At 55.9% G+C, this 23,245-nt stretch overlaps 5 protein-coding genes across 5 annotated transcripts; 3 read left to right on the top strand and 2 right to left on the bottom strand.

The window, feature by feature from the left end:
• Positions 1-2,348: 2,348 nt before the first annotated feature.
• On the bottom strand, positions 2,349-3,081 carry INS49_013628 (uncharacterized protein; the record flags this gene model as incomplete). Its single annotated transcript, XM_043174325.1, has 2 exons — positions 2,349-2,858; positions 3,031-3,081. The coding sequence occupies 2 exons, from the start codon at positions 3,079-3,081 to the stop codon at positions 2,349-2,351; spliced, it is 561 nt and encodes a 186-aa protein (XP_043021270.1).
• A 5,204-nt stretch (positions 3,082-8,285) lies between these two features.
• INS49_013629 (uncharacterized protein) lies at positions 8,286-10,190 on the top strand (the record flags this gene model as incomplete). The annotated part of the gene is made up of 1 exon (XM_043174326.1): positions 8,286-10,190. The coding sequence occupies one exon, from the start codon at positions 8,286-8,288 to the stop codon at positions 10,188-10,190; it is 1,905 nt and encodes a 634-aa protein (XP_043021271.1).
• Positions 10,191-11,673: 1,483 nt separating this feature from the next.
• Positions 11,674-13,736, bottom strand: INS49_013630 (uncharacterized protein; the record flags this gene model as incomplete). The annotated part of the gene is made up of 4 exons (XM_043174327.1): positions 11,674-13,059; positions 13,270-13,513; positions 13,590-13,625; positions 13,720-13,736. The coding sequence occupies 4 exons, from the start codon at positions 13,734-13,736 to the stop codon at positions 11,674-11,676; spliced, it is 1,683 nt and encodes a 560-aa protein (XP_043021272.1).
• A 2,201-nt stretch (positions 13,737-15,937) lies between these two features.
• INS49_013631 (uncharacterized protein) lies at positions 15,938-16,588 on the top strand (the record flags this gene model as incomplete). Its single annotated transcript, XM_043174328.1, has 1 exon — positions 15,938-16,588. One exon carries the CDS (start codon positions 15,938-15,940, stop codon positions 16,586-16,588), a length of 651 nt encoding a protein of 216 aa, XP_043021273.1.
• A 3,460-nt stretch (positions 16,589-20,048) lies between these two features.
• INS49_013632 (uncharacterized protein) lies at positions 20,049-21,800 on the top strand (the record flags this gene model as incomplete). The annotated part of the gene is made up of 1 exon (XM_043174329.1): positions 20,049-21,800. One exon carries the CDS (start codon positions 20,049-20,051, stop codon positions 21,798-21,800), a length of 1,752 nt encoding a protein of 583 aa, XP_043021274.1.
• Between the last annotated feature and the right edge of the window lie 1,445 nt (positions 21,801-23,245).

A 23,245-nucleotide genomic window follows, 5' to 3' on the forward strand; every position in this document is an offset into this window, starting at 1 on the left:
AATATTACCTCGCACGATCTCACGAATGCTCGCATACCGATGGACCAAGCAAACTCGAGCAGCTGTCTAGAGAGCGGGGGATGGCTTCATGTCGTGCTGCTGTGTCAAACTCGCGTGGTGGCCAAGCCCATATCTCAACCTGAATGGCTTATTCATCCAGCTACAGAATTCACTTCACTCCGTTCGGTTCAAGACCGAGATAATTGCCCTCTTCTGCGGGGTAAGATTGAAACTGGTTTCCCGTGCCAACCTACTTACTGGTGAGAGAGGCACGCGGAAGCCAACGGGCACAGCCATGCTCCGTCAACCGGCCTGTCGCTTACACTTTGTTTCAGACCCATACGGGGCAAGCACAAACCCATCAGACTCACTGGAACGTTGTAGCCCATGCGTATAGGCTCAAGAGGAGCATAGGAGGCACTGGGTTTTCTTCCGCCTCGTGGATGGGACCTGGCTGGCCGGACTACGAGCGCGCATCCCACAGGTCCAGATATTGACTGGTACCCGATTCTTCATGTTCGTCAACAGCTGCGAGATTCAGCAGACTGGAAGCAGGAGGGAGAAAGAACGCGAAACTGCCGTGTCGACTCGAGCCACTGCATCATTTTGGAGTTGAACAGATCTCAGGCGGCCCTGGATCTTGCCTGACAGCGGGTGGAAGGCCTCCTGGAAAGATATGTATATGTCAGGGCTCGGCAGTGCAGTGAGAAATAAAAATTGAGAACCCTTGAAGTGAAGATATTTATGTGGTGATTAAGGGAATTAAACAGGCGCATGCGTTGATGTTGAGGCTGGCAAGACTGGCAGGCAGGCATCTGTACAAGGAATCAAGAGCACATCAGATGCTGGATGTTGACACAAGCGTAGCTACTCTACGTATATGACACCGAAAGATTCAAGAAGAATGCTACGACCGCAGACAACACACACGTTAATCGTGTCCGGAAGGAAAAGAATTTTTTTTTTTGGGGGGGGGGGGGGGCTAGGTTTCTGAGACAGTAATTAAAATGCTGTTCCAGCCACCGTCCAATCATCTAGCCGGAGACAATTCCGCTGCTACCCTCCAGCTAAAGCAGTTCTATGCATAATAGGCTGAGAGGACAGGTAGAACAACCGAAACAGAAAGCCCTCGACCGTCTGTCTACTACTCATTGCATGTTCACCCCAACTTCCCACCCACCACCGCCGCCACCATCACCACCACCGTCATGATCCTCATCCTCAGACCAAAAGATTCTCTACCCATACGCGTGTGGAGAAAACACCTCCTCACGCACGCGAAGCACACACCGACACAAGGCAGAGCCAGCCCTCACATGCGGCCCCGAGCCTGAGGCCGGGTGAGCAGAGCCCAGGATCCAGCTCTTCAAGCAGCATAGGCGTTGCCGTCAATTCCCCTATGCCGCCCCCTCCCTCAACCCAGACCCACGAAATGAAACTCCGAGAAAACACATAGCGGGGGCGTTTTGGCTTCCGCTGATGGCCGAACCTCGGCTGGCACGACCCAACACCCATCATCAGGTTCCACGCCAGAATTGAGGCAATTTCCCTGTCCGCTATGAGACCATTGGCCTGTATGGATTGGCACTGTAAGATCACACCACGCCAATGACAAGAGGCGAACGTCATGGGCAACAGACACATCATCCTAGAAGGTCAGTTACTTCCTGTCATGGAATAGAGGGAGTGCAGAACAGATCATGTATAAGGATAAGAAGACTTGACCAGATCACGGGCCCTGGCGCGGCATGTTCACCAAATGAGAAATCTATTAGCTATTTTGTCCCTCTGAACACCGACAGAACTTCACTTCTCCATTACGACCGCTGACAACACCACCGGCAACAGTAGCAACAACAATAACAGCCTTAGTCGTCAATAAAGTCTTGGAGATGCGGACTGGATAATATCCAGCCTTGCTCAGGAGCACGATGACATTGAGGGAACCAGATTCCAGTCCATCCCGCAAAGGGCCATGTACAGACATGAAACGACAGTTGTGGTCTCGTGAGTAATAGAACAGTGAGAAATGTGAAGGAAAAAACGAGACAACACGATGGCGAGCGCATGAAACAGGGATATCTTGGTGCCTTCGCCCCAGCTCAACCAGACCCGAGCGGTCTGGTGGTGTCTTCTTCGGAGCTCGACGTCATCTTCAGCTTCGATGGTGTCTTCTTCTTCTTTGAAGTGGTCTTTTTCGCCGATGCGGTGGGGCGGCGTGGCCGCGTAGGTTCCACAGGGTCCCGGGGAGGGTGATTGTATGTACGATTTGGGTCGGTAACAGTTTCTCCGATGCTCACGAGCGGATAACGGCTGCTGGAGGCTGTGGAATCGGCCACAAACCCCTCCTAATTGTTGCTGACCTTGTTGTCCACAGCATTGTGGGCCTCCTCCTTCTTCGTGTGGAGGAAGTCACCAATGAATCTGACAGTCTCGCCGGTGATGACGAGGGCAGTGGCGATTGCAGCCTTGCCGGTAGAAATCAAAGCGAAGCCGGACTCATTGCCGCCGTTGGCTTTCTTGTACTCGCTGGAGTAGGTGCTCCAGACGTGGTCGCGGCCCTCGAGGCCCTTGTGGTAGGGGAACAGTACAATGCCCTTGGCATCGGTGTACAGCTCGTTGGTGGGCTTCTTGACGACAGGGAAACGCTCATCGACCTTGGTCAATGCCTTGTCGCCGAGGTCGTCTGCCTTCTTGACATAAGGCTGGACATATTGGTAGGGGCCGTTGAAGTAGGGTACAATGGGAGCGGCAAAGGTCTGGTAGGCCGAGTCGCCGAGCTGGATGGACTTTGCGCCGTAGGGGTTCGACTTGAACGTCTCGATGCCATCATGGACAATGTGGTAGTTGTACAGGTGCTTTGTTGAATTAGTTTTGGCTCCGAGTACGTGAGACTGGTGCAAGAAGGCAGGCTTTGTGCAGAGAGGGGTTCAGCGCAACCGGCTTGCGGAACTGGTTCCCGGAGCTGGTTTCCGCTACGGCCTCACCGTGGAGTGCAGTGGGCGCGGAAGAACAGAAGAGGGTGCTTACCTTCAGGAATGAAGACCGTGGTACATCACCGTTGACCTGAGGTGCCGACATTGTGGGACGTAAGCGTGACTGACGTGACGACAGTGGCGTGGGCTGGCTTGAGATGAGGTAGCAAGGGACGAGATCTGACTCGTATATGGAAGGTCGATTGAGATCTGACAAGCTGATGAGGGCGGCGTCTGCGTGTGGGTGTGCGTCTCAAAGCCACAGGGTGTGGTGTGAAGCTTGTTCTAATTTCTGACTCGTGATGCGATGATGAGGTGGAGAGGAAGTGGTGAAGGTAAAAGAGAGGGGGGGAAAAGGTTGAGGGCAAAGCGCGTGCGACTGCGTATAGCGTGTGGGCAAAGGGGTTGCGTTGGTATGTGAGACTGGGACCGGAACACGAAAGCAGGAAGGGGGGGGGGAAGAAAAAGGGAAGTCTTGGGAAGGAGGCGGGTGGTGGAATGGAAGCTAAAAAGAAGGAAGGCGTTTCTTCCTGCCCCCAGTGCTGCCAGAAGATTGTTGTGTGGTTATCGAGTGGACTGACGCCACGCGCGCGGTCGCAACATCAATGGGAGACTGGGAAAAAGGTGGGCAGTGGGGGGAGTGGGCCTTGCTGGCTGTCAGATAAGGAAAGCACGCAGCTGGCATGTGAGAGAGGGCAGGAGAGGTATTCGCCGGTACCTACCTACCCAAGTCTTATGTAACGGCGTACCTGCTTTGTACTCTTGGACACCACCGCCTGGGAAGGGAGGAGAAGGCAGGCAGCTGGAATGGGACAGAACCGGACAGAACGGAATGGGGGGAGAACCTTCTCTCCACTGGCGTCTCCGGCTGGCACCTGCCTACCTGCGCTGTCATCTACTCTTCTCGCTACTGCTGCAGCACTATTACCAGAAATGTCCGTCGGTCGAAAGCATCTGGACGTTGCCTGAGCCTCTATCACACCCACACATCCACACATCCACACATCCAGAGAGGTACATGAGCATACATCCTGAGCGCTTGGCGGGGCTTGCCGTTGCGCTGTGCAAAAGAAGCTGCCAGGCCGGGGCCCCCCTTGCCCTCAAGAACCCTGTTCTGATGCCTGTCCAAAGCATGTGAAAGGTGGCTCAAGCTGCTTCGAGCTTGCTCGCCTCCACCAGCAAAAGCAGCTCTCCTCCTCCTGCCTCTCACCAAATCCCCTCTTCAAACTGTCGGCGCCCAATCACGGTCCTGGTAACCTTCCTTGTGCTCGCATGGCATCGCCCTTCATCAAAATCTGCAGCTCTGATACGGGCGACAAACATGCTTCGGTAGCAATTGGCTTCAACAGATCCATACCATCATTCGAATTGGCTGCGCTGGTTCGCCCTTCCCTGCCTACATTTATTGCCTGGCATCCGTCTTCCTGACGCCGGGGAAGCCGTTTATATCCTCCTTGATCTCACCTCGAGCGTCTCTGTCCGTCGTACAGCAGCCTCCAATAGACGGGGCGACACCGCATGCTGTATCACCCAAACGCGGGAGCAATTGTTCCTCCTCTCCCTGCCTTGCCCCGCCGTGGCTGACGAGGTTGGGAGAATGGAGCATCAATCACCCGAGCGAGGAAGAAGACGACAAAAAGTCATCCAAAGTCTCTGACAAACTCAATCGGGCCACCCCACACTCAAGGACCAGGGAGCTCAACCTCGGAAGGTGACCCTGTATAACTCTGACGGCCGCAGTTGCTCACCTCCCCGGGTCCGAGATACCCGATGCTATCAACAGCATCACGACAGCCTCTAGTCCGGGCCAGGCTGGACCAGGCCGTCGGAAAGCACATGTCAAATAAATGAAGGTCGTCCTGTCACGACGGCTTCACCAACCCACACCACGCCAACATCACGCCACATGTTGCAGCCGAGAGACTCCTCAATGGCTACCCACCTCGCTCATTACGGGCTCCGACGGGGCAATTTCATGGGATGGCCAAAAGCGGCTTGATCCGCCCAAATTGCCTTATGACAGGGCTGTCAACTGGCAGTCCCATCTGCATGTGACACAGCACGAGGTGGCTGGCTGGCTGGCTCAACTGCCGCATTCTTTGGTGCCCGCACAATGACACAAGCATCGTGGAATGAACTGCTCGACATGCAGGCCATCCGACATCACATGGGCTCCTGATGACTTGCGTGCGCCCTGATATCACGCCTCAGGTTCCGCATAACGGGCCACGCCACTGATCAATGTAGGCTTGTGACATGGGTGCGCTGTCGACCTACTGTGCTGCCCCACAGTTCAACCCGAGCTGACGGAACAGGGGCACAAATTAGATTGCTTTGGTAGGCCTTTCACATGCTCGAGCGCCGCCCTTGGGCTTGACGCGCAGTGTTGTTTACGAGAGACAAGAAAGCCTCCCAACAATCACGTCTCTGGCCATCCATTGGGCTCAAACCAAGATGGTGACATCGCCGCCATCTCATGTCTTGATATAGTGGCCGTCATGCCCTCACACTCGCAGCTCCTCGGACCAACCACCTCTTCGATTCCTACCCTGTCCAGCCCAAAACAACGCCCAAACCACAGACAGAGGGCCGCTGTTGATGTGTTCGTAATCCGATGCGACATTGAAGCCCCTCTTCGTTGTTCTAGCTTCCCCGGCCCCAACCCGCACGACTACCTATCTTCATCCTTGGATTACCACTCGCATCCGTGTGGCAGATCCTTGATGCAGTCCGATGCGATCGGATTAGCAAAGGCTAGGTTTGAGCGACAAATTCCCCCATTCGTGCCACACCATTGCTCGCGACCGGCCCGGGCAGCTCAGCGGCCCTGTTCGAAGAGCCGCTTGTGCAGCATACGCCGCCAACAAATTGGCAATACAGGGGGTCCCACGCAAATCAGCACATTTGTTGGAGCACTGCTCCGTACAAAAAGAACCAAGGGTCCCGAAATTTGTCTCAACCTTGACGGAAGCACGGCTTTGATGCCCCTGTACCCTCCATCATCATCCTCGCGGGAGCTCTCGGCCCGGGGTTGACGCATGAAATGGCAAACGAGTCCCTCAACAAATCCAGACTGCAGAACAGCAGAATTTGCAATGAGCAACTCATTCTGATTCCCGGAGCTGATCGTCGATGAGGCCTCGGGACAGCGAGTCTTATCCGTTGAGGTAAAACCGCGCAGCAAAAAAAGCAAAGGAAAGCCCCGCCGACCACAGCTGAAGCGCCAGCAATGTGGCTAAAATCGCCGTTCTGAGGTGGCGGGGCACTTGGCTGTCAGTCTGCCAATTCGTCTCGAAATTTTCCACTCCTCAGATATCGTCATGGTTTGCATTTAGAGCAAGCGGCCGATTGGATTCAGACGCTCAGCACCCTAGGCAGCCGAGTTCTACCCTGTCTGTCCAAAGCTTCAGACGCATCAGCCATCGACCCATCTAAGTACCTGGAATCCCTGCGCCTGGAGCGGACATATGGGCAGCACGACACAACGTCGTGTGTGACGACATTTATTGCTCTGTATTGTTAGGCTGATGCGGACATGCGGCGCACCAGGCTTGTGAATAATGCATGGGAGAAGAAGTCATGCCGCATACGGTCCAACAGATTGGGTCCCAAACTTGCTATATCAGCCCCCCAGAGAAGACTCTGTGCTCTGTGCTGTATAGTCAACAAGCTACGGGACCCGGCAACATGCAGGCAGCCTCTTCTTCTCCTTCGTTGTGGCTTTTGTTCCACGTGTGGTGGCTTGGCTTCGTCGAGTGGCAGGGCCATGTGACGTTGAGCAGCATGCGCCTAGGACGCTGTCACCAGGACGGCGCATATCTTGTGCGCCCCCTGGCATGATGCGGGTACGATTCTCGTGGCCTTCACTGGACAGTGTTGGCTGTGGTCTCAGAACTTTTGAGCGCTTCAGAGAGTCGTGCACGCATTTAGCTGGGAATGTTCCCGGCCGTGGCTTTTCCCGTTCAAGCGAACGGGTACACGAGGAGAGCAGAACTGGCATTGCAGAGGTCGTGCGAGGCCGGCCTTTCGATTGCCGTTGAATAGCTGAGTGGCGAAGAAACGGAACTGGTCTTCTGCGGTGAGGGCAGCACACACCGAAATTTCTCGGTCTCAGTCGAAACACCCGCGCTCAATTCAACAGAACGAAGAATATAGTTTCGGCTCGGACTGTGATGATGCAGACCGGGATACCTGTCTTACTGGTTGGTGCTTATTGTATGCCGTCGTGATCTGCATGGCTTGTGATGATGCTTGGGATCTGCTCCAGTGAGCATCTTTCTGCTTATCCTCTGTGTATCCTGCTTGTGTGACGAAAGGGAGCGATGATCCGGGGACAAGCGGTCGAATTAGCGAGGAAATCGCGATGTCCTCATTCACGTGTCGGTGAGAGGCATATTATGAGGATTGCACTTTGGGTTTGTACAATGTGCCATTCGGGGAGAAAGAACCATCCTACGTGCAGAAATCATCGGGTCCCTACCCCGGGCCATTGCTACAGTCAACCCGGGGACTGCTGTGTGACCTACATGTGACGTCCATAGGCACATGCAACGGCGTTCTCAGCAACGTTGCTTGGAGTGTGCCGACCCAATTCATTGCCCGGCCTCAAGAGCAATGAAACGACATAATAGGTATAGAAATGTCGAACAGGTCCAGCTCACAAAATACAGTGCCGGCGCCGTTGGCGGCCGACACGGGGAATCCCTCTGGTTCCAGCCTGTCAGGCACGCCCTTTGGTCGGCTGCGTACCGAGTCCATTGATTCCGAGGTCCAATGCCTTGTAGGCTATTCTCAACCTACGCCGCAAAATATGACCCTGTGTTGTTTTCGAGGCCATTCTGAACAAGTTCTTTGGCCTGCCCGTAGAACTTAGGTACGGATTTCGAGGTCGCCGTCAGAGCAACTTTGGCTACCCCTTTCATGATTCTGCTCAGACTGAATGTTTTCAAATTCCATATAAAAGTGATAAAGACTGGAAGGCGGTATAGATGCTTGCCTCAAGGCTTATGATTGAGTTGATGAGAAGGAGTGAAGACGCCCGATTTGCATGTGTCAGGCACAGCACTCCAGCAGCTTATCGCTATCAACCGCACCTTATCGATAACACCCATAATTTATTTGACTTCCCCAGCAGGAAGTCCAATGGAGAACAAAAACTTGACATTCACATCACGGCATTGACATACTCTTTGGCATTGTTTTCTTCTGAAGTAATTACTTCATACAATTGGTTTCCTCTAATACTGAAAAGCAGTGATAAACACAAACCCCCAGCACACGAGGTGTATCACAACCCATGCGCCGGCCAAGATGGCTGACCCGCTGCTCAACACGCTGTGCAGCATCTGCCACATCAGCACGCCCAAGTACACCTGCCCGGGCTGCAACTCGCACACCTGCTCGCTGGCATGCAACAAGAAGCACAAATCATGGGCGAACTGCTCGGGCAAGCGCGACCCCACGGCCTACATGCCCGCCTCCAAGCTCAAGACCCCGGCCGGCGTCGACCACGACTACAACTTCCTGTCCTCGATCGAGCGCGAGCGCGAGCGCAACCAGCGCGAGATCGTCGACGAGCGGCAGCTCTTCTCGGAAAAGGAGCTGGGCCAGCTCGACGACCCCTACAGCTTCCGCAAGCAGTGGTTCGGCGAGAACGTCCGCTTCCATCCCGTCGGCGCCGCGCCTAGGCAGTTCGGCTCCGACGGCGAGGACAGCGACGGCGCGGACGGGGGCGGAAGTAGCAACAGGAAACACATACCCGCCAAGGCGAGCCAGCTGACGCGCACCCTCCGCCAGCGCCTCGCCCTCGAGAACGTGGAGGTGGTGCAGATGCCTGTCGGGATGACGAGGCAGAGGGAGAACACGACGAGCTGGAACAGGAAGTCGAGGAGGATCAACTGGTGCGTCGAGTGGATCGTGTACGGCGGCGGCGGGGAGTCGGGGGAGGAGCTCAAGAAACACACGAGGATACGACACAAGGCGCTCGAGACGACGCCGCTGTACAAGGCGCTGGGAAACTCGATGGCGTGGTACAAGAAGGGTCACCAAGCGGACGAGGACGCTTCGGACGACGAGGAAATCGAGATGGCCCGAGCCGGGCGGCACAAGAAGGTCCTCATCCGCGAGGTCAAGGAGGACAGACGACGGGGCGGTGGCGCCATGCAGGACTGCCACTCAGCGGCATGGCCCACGAGGGCGCAATATCCGACGCAGAACCCCTTCACGGGCGCCTGGGCAAGCGACGCGGCCGCGACCGCAACGTCGTGGCAGGCGGACGAGGAGGTAGACGCGCGCAGGCGTCACAGGTTCTACCTGCTGAGGCCGCTGACCGTCGCAGGCAAGCCGAGGGAGCTCATCCCCGTCGAGGCCACCGACGGCATGGGGGCCGCGCTGCGGGGGCGCACCGTCCTCGAGTTCCCTACCATCTATGTCCTTCCCCCGGAATCGGACCCGTCCTCGACAACGGCACAGGCACCGGAATCATCATCATCCCCACCGCTGCCCGAGGGCCACATCCTCGGCTCGACGGAGCGCCGCGCAAACAGCAAGCGACAATCGGCCGCGGCGAAGCGGAAGGCCGGCCCCAAGGACGACAACGCGCGCCAGCAGTCTCACAAGCGCCAGGCCGTCGGCGAGGCCGGAATCCCCGTGCGGCCATCGGCAGCAGGTGGTGGTGGTGCCCAGCGCGGTCGGGGCGGTGCTGCTGCTGCTGCGGCGCGCGGCCGAGGCAAGGGCCGCGGTGGCCGGGTACATTCTGCGAGGCAACAGCGGGGCGGCGACCAGGATGCCGAGGAGGGCGAGGTCAACAGCGACGGCGACGAGGTGTTGGCGCACCCTCGGGCCCCAACAAAGTCAGCTGCGGCAGTCCGCGCGGATACTAGTAGTAGCGACCCGGACAGCTCGAGCGACGAGGACGAAGACGTGGATGCACGAGACGGCTTCTGGGCATCTTCTCGGCCGCCCCAAAGGGGTGCGATAGCCGATGATGAAGACGATGGGGACGATGGCCCGCCTGAGGAGGAAGCCACATCTGCGCCGGCGCCGACGAACGGCAGCATCAAGAAGCCGGGGACGGGGCTGGTGGACTATGGGTCGGACAGCGAGGACGGGTCTGAGGATGACGACGACGGGGACGTCGGCCTCGCGGGGCTGCAGCCCGAGAACCCGGAGCTGGTGGCCGGGGCTATCCAGGAGATCGTCGGGATGCTGTCGTGAGGGTGGATGGATGGCGATATGTTCCAGTACCTGTACAGCGCAAGAGGGTATCACGAGAGGGAATCTTGCCAGTGTAGGGGTGGTCGCGGTGTGTGTGGGCCATCCAGCGGCTGCTGTGTCTAATACACACACCCTTCACAGTATATCAAATACATTCTACAGCCAATGGCTAATATTAATGCTCGTGCTGTCTCGCTGGTTAATCAACGCTCGGCAAACCTTCTGTTCCCTTCCCACAAAGAGCCTCTAACGAAGCAGCGATACCAGGTGTCAATCCTGGAACGCTTCCGTTTGTGGCGGCCGTCATCTTAAAAAATGTGACTGTGGCTTCCCATTCGACTCAAGCGCCTCGATTGGTTCGTATCCAGATGGGTTTCCCCGTCCAAACAAAGAGTTCCGTTGTTCCCATGATCAAGAACGACTCGTGGTCGTTAGGATATACAGTTGAAGGCCCAAGACGTACTCACTGCACTTTCCAGTCGAGCACCACCGCGACCAGCTCCGATCCGTATATATGATGAGAACAAGCACACGTCGCATGGAGCACATACACATATCACGGCGAAAGTATTCTCAACAAGGAGCAAGATATGAGGCCGGAACGGATATTGTCATTGAGATGACCCACCCCTTGAAGGTTGGAGTTCATCCTCCCCATGCTGTCCCAGACCACACAACAAAGGTGGCCCAGAGCAAACAGCCGAGACCACGGAAGAGTATCTAGCTTTGTCCAGCCTCAAAAAAAAAGAGAAAAAGTTCGCTCGAATAGCCCAACCCGAGCAGTTCTTTCTCAGCATTATCTTTTTTGAGTGATCATCATTCGATGAGATGTGGTTTGGTTTGAGTTTCCTGTCCACCGCTTTGCCTCGCTCCAGACATACCTTGATGGGCTCGTAGGTAACCGAGGACGAAACCACGAAGATCGAGATCCAACCTCACCCTTTACCATTTTTTTCCTTCTTTCATCCATCTCCTCTCTTCGAGAAAGACGCCGTCTGACCGTGGAACAGCCGCTTTTGCTTTCCTTCCCTTCCGTTCGCTCATTTCAATGCCAATGAAACACCTCCCCTTGCATGCTGTGTCAAATAAAAGCAAAAGTGAAATTTCCTTCCGTTCAGACGCCTAGTCAGCCCTTTGCCCCTGCCCTACGCCAGTGCCACTGCACGCTTCAGGATCTCGTCCTCGTCGGTATAAAACAGAGTCGCATGCTAAAGAAAAAGGAAGAGCCTCCGAGTCTGGTTGCCCCTTCGCCGCGCCTGCTTGAGCAGAAAGTGAGGTTCGTAGCAGGCGGCTGTGATTCGTCGTGGTGGTACAATGGTTCGAATGACCATGGGAGAAAGACATTTTAGTGCCGTGAAATGATGCAGACGGGACAAGGCCCGAGTCGTGTCAGACCGGAAAACGTATCGTCATTATGCTCTCCGCTGGGGAGGAGTCCTGCAGTGTGATGCAGTGAATTATTGGTGTCGAGAGAGGTGTTTCCTTACTGGGGAACGGTCTGCGCGTCGTTTCGGGGGCCTCGGTAGCCTCCACGGCCACGACCGCCGTAGCCGCGTCCGCGGCCTCCACGGCCGCGACCACGTCCCCGATACCCTCGATAGCCACCGTCAACACTACCTTGGCCAAAAGTCTCCATGTTGCGGTGCTGCTCCTCGGCACGCCATTCCCGACCACCGGGCCTCTGGCCGTTGTTCGCCTTGCGGTCCTTGGCTTCGCTAGAGATGTTGTCGAAGAAAGACTTCGCCTTGTCGTAGACTTCCTTGGGCTCGGCTGCAGCGCTGGCCTGGCCGTCGGCTGCAGTATCGACCGGGGTCTCGGTTATTGGCGAGCCCGCTATCCTCTCCTTGACAACATCCTCCTTGTTGAACTTTGCGTTCGCCGTCGCGAAATCGAAGTCGGAGTCTGGTACCTCGACCTTGGTGTGACGAGCTCCACCACGGCCACGGCCACGCCCGTTTTGGACGCCAGATCGTCCAGAGCTGACTCTCATCTCGTTGACCTTGTTGGTCAGGTTGTCCACACCGTTACCATTCGCTGGAAGAGCCGCTGGGCCAGCGGATCCACCTGGCTGCTCGAGCTTGGCCATAGCAACAGCTACCGCAGCCCTCGCTGCTTCCGTCGCGTCCCTAAGAGCGGCAGCCGAGGAGGCAGGGTTTGTGGACGTGTTGTTCACATTGGCACTGGCGGCGACCGTCGACTGCGTTGACCTAGCTGTCAAGGCAGCGGGAAGAGGCACCGCTGGGGTGATCTTGGTCAAGCCCTTGGGGCCAGTGGGAATCTGCTTGCCTGGGGCTGATGGGGCTCCAGGCTTCTGGTTTTCCAGCAAGGCAGCCGTGACCTTGACCTCCTCAGCGGACGGCTTAGACGCCACCGGAGGCGTGGGCGCTGGGGCTGCGGACGATGGGATTGGGACTCGAGACTCCGAGGGCATCTCAACAGGAGCTGGACCAGGACCCCTGGACAAGTCTGCGGCTCCACCAATGGGTGTTGGCTTGTTGTCCGCCTGAGATGACATGGCGTTGGGAGACATTCCTGGTGTCTGTCGCTGCTGCTGCTGCCCTTGCTGCTGCATGCCGGGAGGACCTGGCGGGCCACCAGGCGGGCCAGGGGGGAAGGGGTAGTTGTTCCAGGGGCCCGGCCCGTTGGGCGGGAAAGCCTGCCCAGGTGGGAACCATCCCTGAGGAGGGTATCCCATGCCAAATCCACCAGGTCCAGGAGGGCCAGGACCAGGTCGGCCCCAGCCTTGTGGAGGAGGGTAAGGAGGGAACATGTTGGGATTTTGGAATCCAGGTGCGCCAGGAGGGCCGGGAGGACCGTTGGGGCCAGGAGGTTGGTTGGCGCCAGGTGCCCGTCCTGGATGAGCGCGAGCCTAGGAGTCGAAGCATTAGCTTGGGGCTCCGCCGAGGTAGCGGTGGTAACAGTAGTGTGCGAGGACAGCTTGATCAGAAGGAAGGCAACGGAAATATCAACATGGGGTTGTTTGCGCAATTCAGACAAGAAATAAACTTTACATCCGAAATATTTCATCATGCTGAAGGGAGGATAGTCGATGCGACTGGGAAACGGGGCAGAAACTCACACCACCGACAATGGCTGGGTCGTTGGGCATAGGAGGCTGGTTCTCCTTGGGCGCAGCTGGACCCTCCTCAATGCGCAGATCCTTCACATCGCTACCTCGAAAGACGATGAAGTCGTAGACCTGGTCGGACGCGGAGACCTCCTCGGAGGGATCACCCTTCCGGCCCTCAGAGCCATGTGATCTGACGTTCTCTAGGGAGACGGTGGACTCGTTCGAGTTGATTTCGTAGAGGGTGCCGACATAGCTGTGGGGTATGTCAGTCAGCCGACACTGGAACTCAACGTGTCAACAGCGCAGGCTGCATAGGCAGGATCTCGTACCGAATGTCGCTTTTGGATATGAGGGAGATGCGAGCTCTGTAGCGACGATGGTTAGTGGCTGCAAGGCAGACAGGTCATGGCTCTCGCGATTGAGCTTGACACAGAGGCGGAGGCAGCAGAGGACACGAACCCAAGGAAGTCAGACATGGCGGCGGGGAGCCTGGACCTGGATCATCCAGATCGAGCAAAGTAGAATTGATTAATGCAGGAAAGTAAAGTTGAAAAGATTATCTTCATCAGCAAGTGCTTGAGGGGATCGCGGAGTGTAGACGAGGGGAAGAAGGAGAGTGTGATTGAGGCTGTTGCTGATGGGTTTCGTGGAGGAAGGTGGGAAGGATTAGGAGCGGACGAGTTTGGTGGGTGGCTGGCGGGACGTTGTGAAAATAGAGTCTTTCAGCAGGCCCAAGCGAGGAGAGGGACAGCTGGGAAGGAGCTTGACCTATAAGGCGCTAGTCCACATCTGGCTAGCACTGAAAGCCACAGCCACCAGCCACAGCAGGCTCTCCTTCAACAACATCTCCTTGAGCTTCAAGCTTCACTTCCCTTGTTGTTTGCTTTTCATTCTTCCACAAAAAAGCATATTACATACCACCATACCACCCAAGCTCTATACTTTATAATATGTAAGACACTGATGTGAAAATTCTGCCTTTTCTCGGAGAAAATGTGCTGATTTGGCGTTGATGTCAGCAATGCAAGGTAGTGGGGGTGCCAACATTGTCAGTGTTCATTTTGAAAAGCTCATTCACGCTGTCCAAGCTTAAATATCTTTCTGATTTTCCAAAATCCTCACGTACCCATAGTTCCTATCTCAGGGGAGATGGCGCTTGTACTCGAGAGAATGTCCCAGGATGAGCTCTGCCCTGAGATAGGGGCAGATGGGTAGATCAGAGATTTTGGGATGTCGCTTGACTGTTGGCTCCCGGTCTTAGGGAGCCTCTGGCCACAAAGTAAAGAGCATTGCCAGGAACCAAGGGAGCCCGGAATGTGAATTATACAGTAATAAATGTGAAATGCAGGTGCACACAGTGGATATCTAGGTGCAGGTGCAGGGGTCTAGATGGTCTGTGCTCCAACCTCTTACCTCCCCCTCCCCCAACAACCTCTCATAACTCAACTCCCTGATGCCACTTCTCAGGATGTCATGATCGCTTGCTACCGTCACAAACTAGACAGTGCATTTCATCTACACTGCCGGTCGAATTGTGGCCCATAGGCTCCAACCCTGCTTATTGCCTTGCCGGCGCTGGCCTGTGCTCAGGTTCAACACGTCCCTGATTCGGGCCCAGCACGATGCTGCTCACCCTCAAGCACCACGATGGACGTCACGTCCTAAGGCAGATATCCAACAGCCTCTACCCATTGAAAAGAAGCCCCAATCCGCGTTTCATTATACAAACGTCAATACCGATGACAGTCGTGCAGGCCCTGCTCAGGGAGTGTCAGGTGGGAGCTCCCAAACTCCCACAACCAACACAAGGGGCACATCCCAACGGCACCCGTGGTTTATCTGCAAAGAATGCGGTTCAAGCTTCCGAACCCAACAGGGTCTCCAAGATCACCATTTGGTCAACAAATCTCAGCAAAGCCTTTGGGGCGAAGCAGGAGGATATAAGCACAGGTCATCTGTTGCCGGAATGAAGGTTGGTAGCAACCTCACCAGAACCCCGGGGATTGTATCTCTCACTATATCCCTGCTATGGAATGTGTTGTACTCACTCACTCACTCGGGTGACGTTACAGGTCAACCCGCAGCTCTTAAAATACTAGGATCCTCGTGACCTGGAATTTACTGTCGGACTTGGTGAAAAGATCTTGGAAATATCCAGCCGGGAACTGGAACCTTGACCAGTTGCCGTCTCGCAGGACTCGGGATACCAGGTTGTCAGCACCTTCAATACCAAGCCCGGAGATGGGTCTCGCAGTTTTGTACCAGGTCAGTGACATGTCAACTGTTGGTCAAACCTAAGTCATCCGGCCTCTGCTCTCTCTGCAGCGTCAGAGTTGATTAGGTTTTCCTCACTGGTAGGTTCCCCTCCTTTTTGGAAGGATTCGAAACTACCCGTCCATCTCCCTAAAGAGGCTCTCGACAAGACCCAGCCTCAAGACCACCATTCAAAGGCATTCAGCATGCTTATGCTTACTGCACACACGACGTCGGCTGAGTTCCGGCACGATCAAGTCGACATCATCACCCATGCTTCGCTGCTTGGCATGCTTTTGAAATTCTCCTGGGGATCACGTATCCGTACTTTCCAGTTCTTCCTACAAATGATCCAACTCTACTGCCGCCCGGTCACACTGAACGTGAGACTCTGCGGTCCGCTGTCAGGAAGGGTTGTACCAAAATGCCACCGGGCCTCGAACACGGCACTCACTATGGTGGCGTGCAGTATAGCCTCGGGCATCTCAACTGCGTGGTTCAGGGCAGGGTCGATGCTCTGTGCAGTACATCTCCCGGAGAGCTCCAATCGTCCTCGTCAACGAGCCCGGTGGGGTCAGTGGTGGGGAAGGGATGTCATCCCCAGGGTGAGGCTGCTATGATACAGGTCCGCCGCAGTGGGCGCCCATCGAAGGGCCTCCCGATTGACAGTTTCTGGTTCAGTCGCACTCCGTTGCTCTTGAGAGCTCGCCTAGATCGTGAGGACATCATCAACAAAGTGACCAAAATTGACGCCTCCGCAGCATGCAGGGAATGGGAGAAAGATGAGAGGCATCAAGTTGCGCTTCGGAAGCTAGCCACGTTACTGTCCGATCTGAAGAGAGCTGTCAAGGTTGCCGCCCCCAACGGGCAAGCGTGCTTCGGCTTGATAGAACGAGAACGAGACCCCGAGCCGCCCACAATACAGGTGTTCCTTGGCGAGGACAAATCGGAGGTGGTACCGGAGGACATCAACAATCCATGGGTCGGAAAGACAAGTCGCGGGCCACACGAGGCATCGAACGGTGGAGGCCGCGACTCGGCCAGCGAAGCAAGACCACCTCAAGACAAAACGTGAATCAAAAGCCACAATCAGATGGCGCAATGATCCGTCTTGGTGGGAATCAGCAACGGCCTGAACTGTAACAGTCCCGATAACAGTCACCCAGACCCGCCCGCGACGAGCGACGTCGTGAAGGAGAGAAGACAACGAAAGGAACACCAAAAGAGAACCCTGAAGAACAGAAGAGACGTGTAGTGAACATGGGAAAGAAAAGAGAGAAGGCCAAAAAATGAGGAGGTGGCTGAAGACAACAGCCGCGACACCGACCACCACCACACACCAGAGGCGCCCCATCACTATCTTTGCGAGGACTTACACACATGCACGGTATTCACCCGCAGGTGGTACCGCATAGACTTACAGGATTTACTGCCTCTCGATTGGATCCCAGCCAGGCAACCTCTTGGTGTGCGTGATGGTTAGACGGTGCCGCAACTTTTTGTCTTTGAAGTCGGCCGCTTTGGCCATTGCGCCACCTCGTTTGTTGAAAAAGTGGTATCACAGGGTTTGAAGTGGTTGTCGGCGGCTAGTTTGGGGATGGGAGGGGTGGTGAGGTGGTGAGGGTGGTTGTGGTGTTGTTCGTGGATGGTGTGGTGGCCCAGGGGCTTGGGGGCTGGTAGTTGTTGATGCCAGAGGCGATATCACCAGAATTGGTCTGAACCCCCCCCCCCTCCTCCCCCCTGCTCCACCCTCGCACCTTCGACTCGACCCTACCCCACACCCATCACTGCAGGAAGACGAGACGATCTGCTTCAAAGGCGGCAGATCTTTCCTGTGGCAGGTGGCCGGGTTCAACTCGTTGGGTTTGACTTTTTGAGTTTGACTTTTTGGGTACAGAAGTCATGGGCAAGCCACGAAATGTCGTGATGGTGAGAAGGGGTGTTCCTACGACCTCGACTTTGACGAGGCTCAAACATTACGGGACTGGCGGCCGAGATGCCAATAGTCAGTCCATCGTGGCCTCCTGCGAGGCTGGTATCCTGGTTTCCCGATGCTGCTTAATATGCAGGGCGGCTCTATGTCCCCAGCGATGAATGGACAAGATATGCTCAGTGGCAAGCGTTCAAGTTGGAAGGGCAGTTCCCCAGAGAAGGGTCATTGGCCGTGCCAAGATCTGGGGAATGTGTACGGGCGAGGAATGGAAAAGGAGGGCGGACGCTAGAGCGAGGGCATTGAGTGCCAAGACCACGAGGCACAACGGCCAGCGCATTGGCCATGCTGTTACAGGACGGCCACGGGCGTGCATTGACCTACCGCAGGTAGGTACTTGGATAGGTAGCAAGTGGCCGCTGTCCAGGCAAGTTGTGCCACGGCGTCTTAGTTGTTAGCCAGGGGCAAAGACCCCAAGGTCTGGGCGGGATCGCTAGGTTGATCAGAGGGAACCCCAGATCTTCGCCCCCGGATGGTTCGCTGGGGCTTTGTTTGTCTGCTCTGTGTGCCTATTAGGCCCAAAAAGGAAGACACGTGTCTGTAAGCTCGGTGAGGCAGAGACACGAGTACGAGCACACACTCGTTCGCCCCTCAATGGTAAGGCATGGGGAATACGGCAAGTATGGTAGGGGGTGCCAAGCAAGCCGATTCATCCCACCACAAACCCGCCCCCGGAGGACGGCCCCATCTGTCTGTCCTCAGCCAGCCGGCGGTTGCTGCCCGTCCGCAAAACGGGAGCACGGGAACTTGCTTGCCCCCGTCCTGACTCGTCGGCCGTGTCTTGTCTGAACATGATTTTGTTTCAGGTCCTGGTTATAACAGATATGCCTGCTATTGGCTCTGTTGTTCACGTCTTTCTTTCCACCTCCTTCCAGAGCGTTGGCTCATGTGCACGGCGTGTCACTAACAATTGGCGGGGGACAATATGAGCGGCTGCCCAGCTATATGCCTATGTAGCACCGTAATATGGCGCACGTAATGGATCGGCGACCGTCGTTGAAGGAGGGGCAATGCTGTTTACGTGAGATGGGGTGAGATGAAATTTTTCCGCGGCGAATAAGGAGAACAAGGAAAGTCACGAAAATAAAGGGAGATAGACATCTTCTCGGCTCGAGACGGACGGGGCGTCGACAGTGTCCGGGATCCTGGCTGGAGGAGGGGAGGACCTTGCCAATCGGAGTCATTCAACCTGAGCCAGGTGTCAGAGCCGTGCAGGTCTCTGTCTTTCAATTTCGACAGCACCGAGCACACGCGATGGAGAGATAATCGACCAGACAGGTGGGAATGCAACCAGGGTCCAGATCTAAATTAGACCCAAGGTAGCACTGAGCTTACACTAGAACGAACAGGTGCAGCTAGACAGCCAGGAGCTAGCGGCGGTGTCTAGGACTGTAGACCTTGAGCTTGGGAGATGGTGCTCAAGCTCCTAGGTATGGCGTCGAAGGCCAGCTCACACCACAAGTGCGTGTGTATGCGTAAGTGTGTCTCAAGGGAGAGCAAGCAAGCAAGCAATGTCTGGGCCAATCTCGCCGTCCCCCGCCTTGAATCGTTCATTTGTGGGTAACGCCATTGACGCGCTGAGTAACGATTCTCCCCCGCGTGGTCCAAGCTGCTGCCTTGGCGGGTGCTTATGCCAAGGATTACGAGCCTTTTTTCTTTTCGCCTCATCAAATAAATGCGAGCCAGGCAGCCAGGCTGGCCTAAGGGGGAAGGGAGGGCAGACGGGCCTATATGCCATTTGTGCGCCAGTGAGGATTTCACCCCGTAAATGGCTGTACTATGTGGCAGCTGTCTCCGTTAGCCTGCCCACTGTCAGGCACTGCGTTAGCACTACCCTTTGGCGCCTCGGATCCTGGAAACCCTCCCGGGCATTAAAGGCAAGCGGCGGTGCCCGGTTTGATTGGGCTGATAAATTAAAATTATACCTGGAGCACTCCGAAGCTTGGGACCGGCTCATGCGAAACCTAATACAGTGGGTAAGCCCAATGCGCCCCTGGCCGGATCTTGGGGCCTGGGATTGCGATTAAAGATGCGATTCCGAGGGGCGACAGCTGAAAGTTTAAAGTCACACACAGAGACACGAACACGGCGGCGTTTTTCTTGTCTTACCTGGCCAGACATAATCACCCGACGAGCCCCGATTTAATCCCCTTGGTTGTTGGCCCCCGAGTCGATCGCTTCTTTCAGCTGAACCGGCACCTGTGTTCCAAAGTTGCTTTTTTTCTTTTTTTCCCCTCTCCCTCTTTTCCCACACCAAAACTTCCCCAGAGACCAAAACACTGTCTGTCTCTTCGGGGTGTGCCTCGAGATGTGACCAGCGGCCGACTTCCGTTTTCGTCGTCTAACTTGTCGTCGCGCATCGAGCCACAGCCATCCCTAGAGCCAAGTCTCTAGTCTTTTCTTACCTGTGCACTTGGCGCGCGGGCCACATCTTTTTTTTTTTTTTTTTTTTTTTTTTCTTGTCGCCCCCCGCCCTTCTATCTCTCAGCCTCCCTTTCTTGGTCGAAAGGGAGAGCCAGCCATGGCCGTGATAAACCAGTCGTGGATGCCGCAGAGGAGGTTGGGCGTGTGGGTCGTGGCACTCATTCTCATCGCGACGGCATACTACGCGATATGGACAGACACAATCTCGGTAGACCGGTTCCGCGCCCAGGGCCTGTCCTCGGCCTCCTCCTGCCAGTGCCCCGGGCTACGGCCGGAAGATGCGGCCGTGTTACAACAGGCGAGCAGCAACAACAGCAGCAGCAGCAGCAGCAGCAGCAGTACCGTCACCCACGTCACCCACGTCACTCGCACCCACGACGCCGCGAAGGCAGCCGCCACCAACGCAGACGAGTCGGACCTGAGGGCCGAGCTGCCCGACTACCCTCCCGATCCCGAGTCCGACCAACAACAACAGCAACCACCACGACCACCACCGCCCGCCCACGCCACCTCGGCAGCCGCCCCCGCAGGATCCAAGGCCCCGATCCCGTTCAGGCCGAACCGCGACCCGGAGTTCTTCACGGACCTGCCCAAGGAGTACGAGCTGACGACCGAGGACGACGACCTGTGCACGCTCTTCTACACGGACGACTACGTCTACGGCATCGCCAACAGCTCCACGCAGCTGTGCGGCGAGGGCTCCTCCGTGCACGGCTTCGAGGTGCCGACCAACCCGCACCACCACAAGCTCAACGGCGCCACGCCCGTGTACCTGATGCAGGGCGTGCGCTGGGACCCGGAGCGGCGGCGCTTCGACGCGCAGTGCGGCGAGGCCACCGCCGACAAGGCCCTCGTCTACGGGCAGCCCCTGCCCGGCCTCTCGTACGGCGCGCCCCGCTCGACCGCCTGCGACAGGCACACGCACGGCCGCCAGCTCGTCATCTACCCGGCCCTCAAGGAGACGTACGACAACGTGTGGCACAAGCTCATGGAGCTGTGGCAGAACAAGGTCTCGTACGACGCCGCGCGCATCGCCGTCGACCCGGCCACGGGCGAGCCCTTCCTCACCGAGGAGCAGGTCGCGGGCGCGCGCGTCGTGTTCCCGGACGACCACGAGGGGCCCTGGGACGACGCGTGGGAGATCCTGACCGGCAGGCCGCCCATCCGCTACAGCGAGCTCCCCGCCGAGGGGTGCTACGACGTCGTCGTCGGCACCGTCGGGTGGGGCAGCCCCTTCTGGACGGCGCTGCTCAGGACGACGTACGAGAATTGCCGGCGCGAGACGCTGCTCACCTCCTTCACGCGCTGGGTGCTGGGGTTCTACAACATCGACGAGCGGCCCTCGTCCGACGTGCGCGAGAAGCCCACCATCACGGTCGTGCAGCGCGGGTCGACGCGCAAGTTCAGGGACTTTGGCGTCCTGATGGAGAAGATGCACGCGCAGCACCCGGGCTACGCCATCAACGTCGTCGACCTCGCGCTCATGGGGAAGAAGGAGCAGATCGCGCTGCTGCAGTCGACGGACGTGCTGGTCGGGCACCACGGGGCCGGTATGAGTTATGTCATGTTCATGCGGCCCGACTCGGCCGTCGTCGAGATCCTGCCGCCCTTCTTCCTGTCGCGCGGGTTCCGGTGGGTCGCGCGGATGAGGGGGCTGGTGCACTTCATTGGCAAGGCTATGTGGAAGGAGGAGTACATGCAGGCCGTCGAGGGCATCCCTATACCCGAGGGGTGGAAGCCTACCGTCCAGGACGATGGTGATGCTAATGAGTGGCAGACCGAGGAGTGGATCTGGATCACGCACGAGGAGGTCCTCGGCCTGGTCGACGCGGCGGTGAAAAGCCAATTGCATGCTGTGGGAGATCACATGTAGGGATGCAATGTGGTCTTGGTTTCTTGTGTAGATAAAATCACGGTTAGAATTTTTGCATATACCCAGGTTACTCAATACCACCTTTCAGATTCTTGAACAAAACACGCCTGCCTTGTCAACCCGTGGTACACGGGCGGGAGCAATCTTGCTCACTGGTGGGGCAGTGGCACTTGGCGATTCTCATTTGATCCTACGGCAAGGGGAGGGTAGCGCTGTGAGAAGTATTTTATCGAGACCCAAGTAAATATCTGTAGAGCTAGGTAAGTAGCCGAGCGAAACGAAAAGCCGCGTGCCATGTGCACGCACTCAGAAGCGACTACACAGCGAACATTGGCCAAATTGTCAATGCCAATGCTGGATGTGACGTACTTGGTGTACGGACGTGTCAAGATTGAAGAGCCTCTACCGATCTAGTTTTAGCGGTGATGCACGACATCTGGATGCTACCCAGATACCTGGTCTATACCAAAGCCTAATAATAACCATGGAACATCGCAATCCTACATATCGTAAAATGAGACAGATCACATATACTACGACTGATCTCAAAAAGAAAAGCGTAACGATGCAACATTCCCATATCTGCCAGCGTACATGTTCATAAATGCTGTCGAGATATGCCCCCAAGTTGCTGCCATCACATGTGAACAAAAGGGGCCTGATAAGGCTCCCACCCCTTGGTTCAAAGTGGCATACATTCTGTCTCCGTAGTGCAGTGGCATTTGACTCTCGGTATAAGTAGCGTGCCGTGCTCCCAACGTGCGTATTTGCGTACCAAGACATGAAACAACTTTATTTTGGTGGGGAATTTGGTCGTTGAGTGTGGTATTACCTGCTCTGGTCTGGTTGACAATTCCCTCAGGATCCAGAGCAAGCAGTTTGTAACAACGCGTAGTAGACTTTCAGGATAGAAAAGAGAGCATTGAAGATATTGACCTTTGGCGGTATGGAGGATTTTCTGGCCAACTGTGGTCAGGGATCCATGTCCATTTCATATCCACACACCCTTTCTCGTTATCACTAGTTCATCACATGCTTCAACTCCATCCATCCTTGCACAATCCACCAGGACCGCTGGCTTAGATTCCGAAAGCGTTTCTCTGCTCTCAGGCACATAGCTGTTCTCTTCAGTCGTGACAATTTAAAGCCACATTCGCTTATCAATTTGGCCATTGGGCATCTGTGGGACAAAGAATCTCGTTTGCTGGGCTATTCCACCGTTTATTATAATCAAAATGACACAATTTATCCATGAACCCTATTTGCATTATTGCTGAATGCGGGACAAAGGACGAATGGTTCCCAATAAGGTGTTTTCTCAGTCTTACCCATGGTCACTGGTTGCTAAGGTCGGGTATGCTTCTCAGCATTTCCGTGTTCCTGGGAAAATATGTTGCAAGCAGGACCATGGAAGACGCCGATATTACTACATACCAAGACTTTCA

Source organism: Diaporthe citri (genome assembly GCF_014595645.1).
Source record: "Diaporthe citri strain NFHF-8-4 chromosome Unknown scaffold_7, whole genome shotgun sequence".
NCBI classification, from domain to species: Eukaryota; Fungi; Ascomycota; class Sordariomycetes; order Diaporthales; family Diaporthaceae; genus Diaporthe; species Diaporthe citri.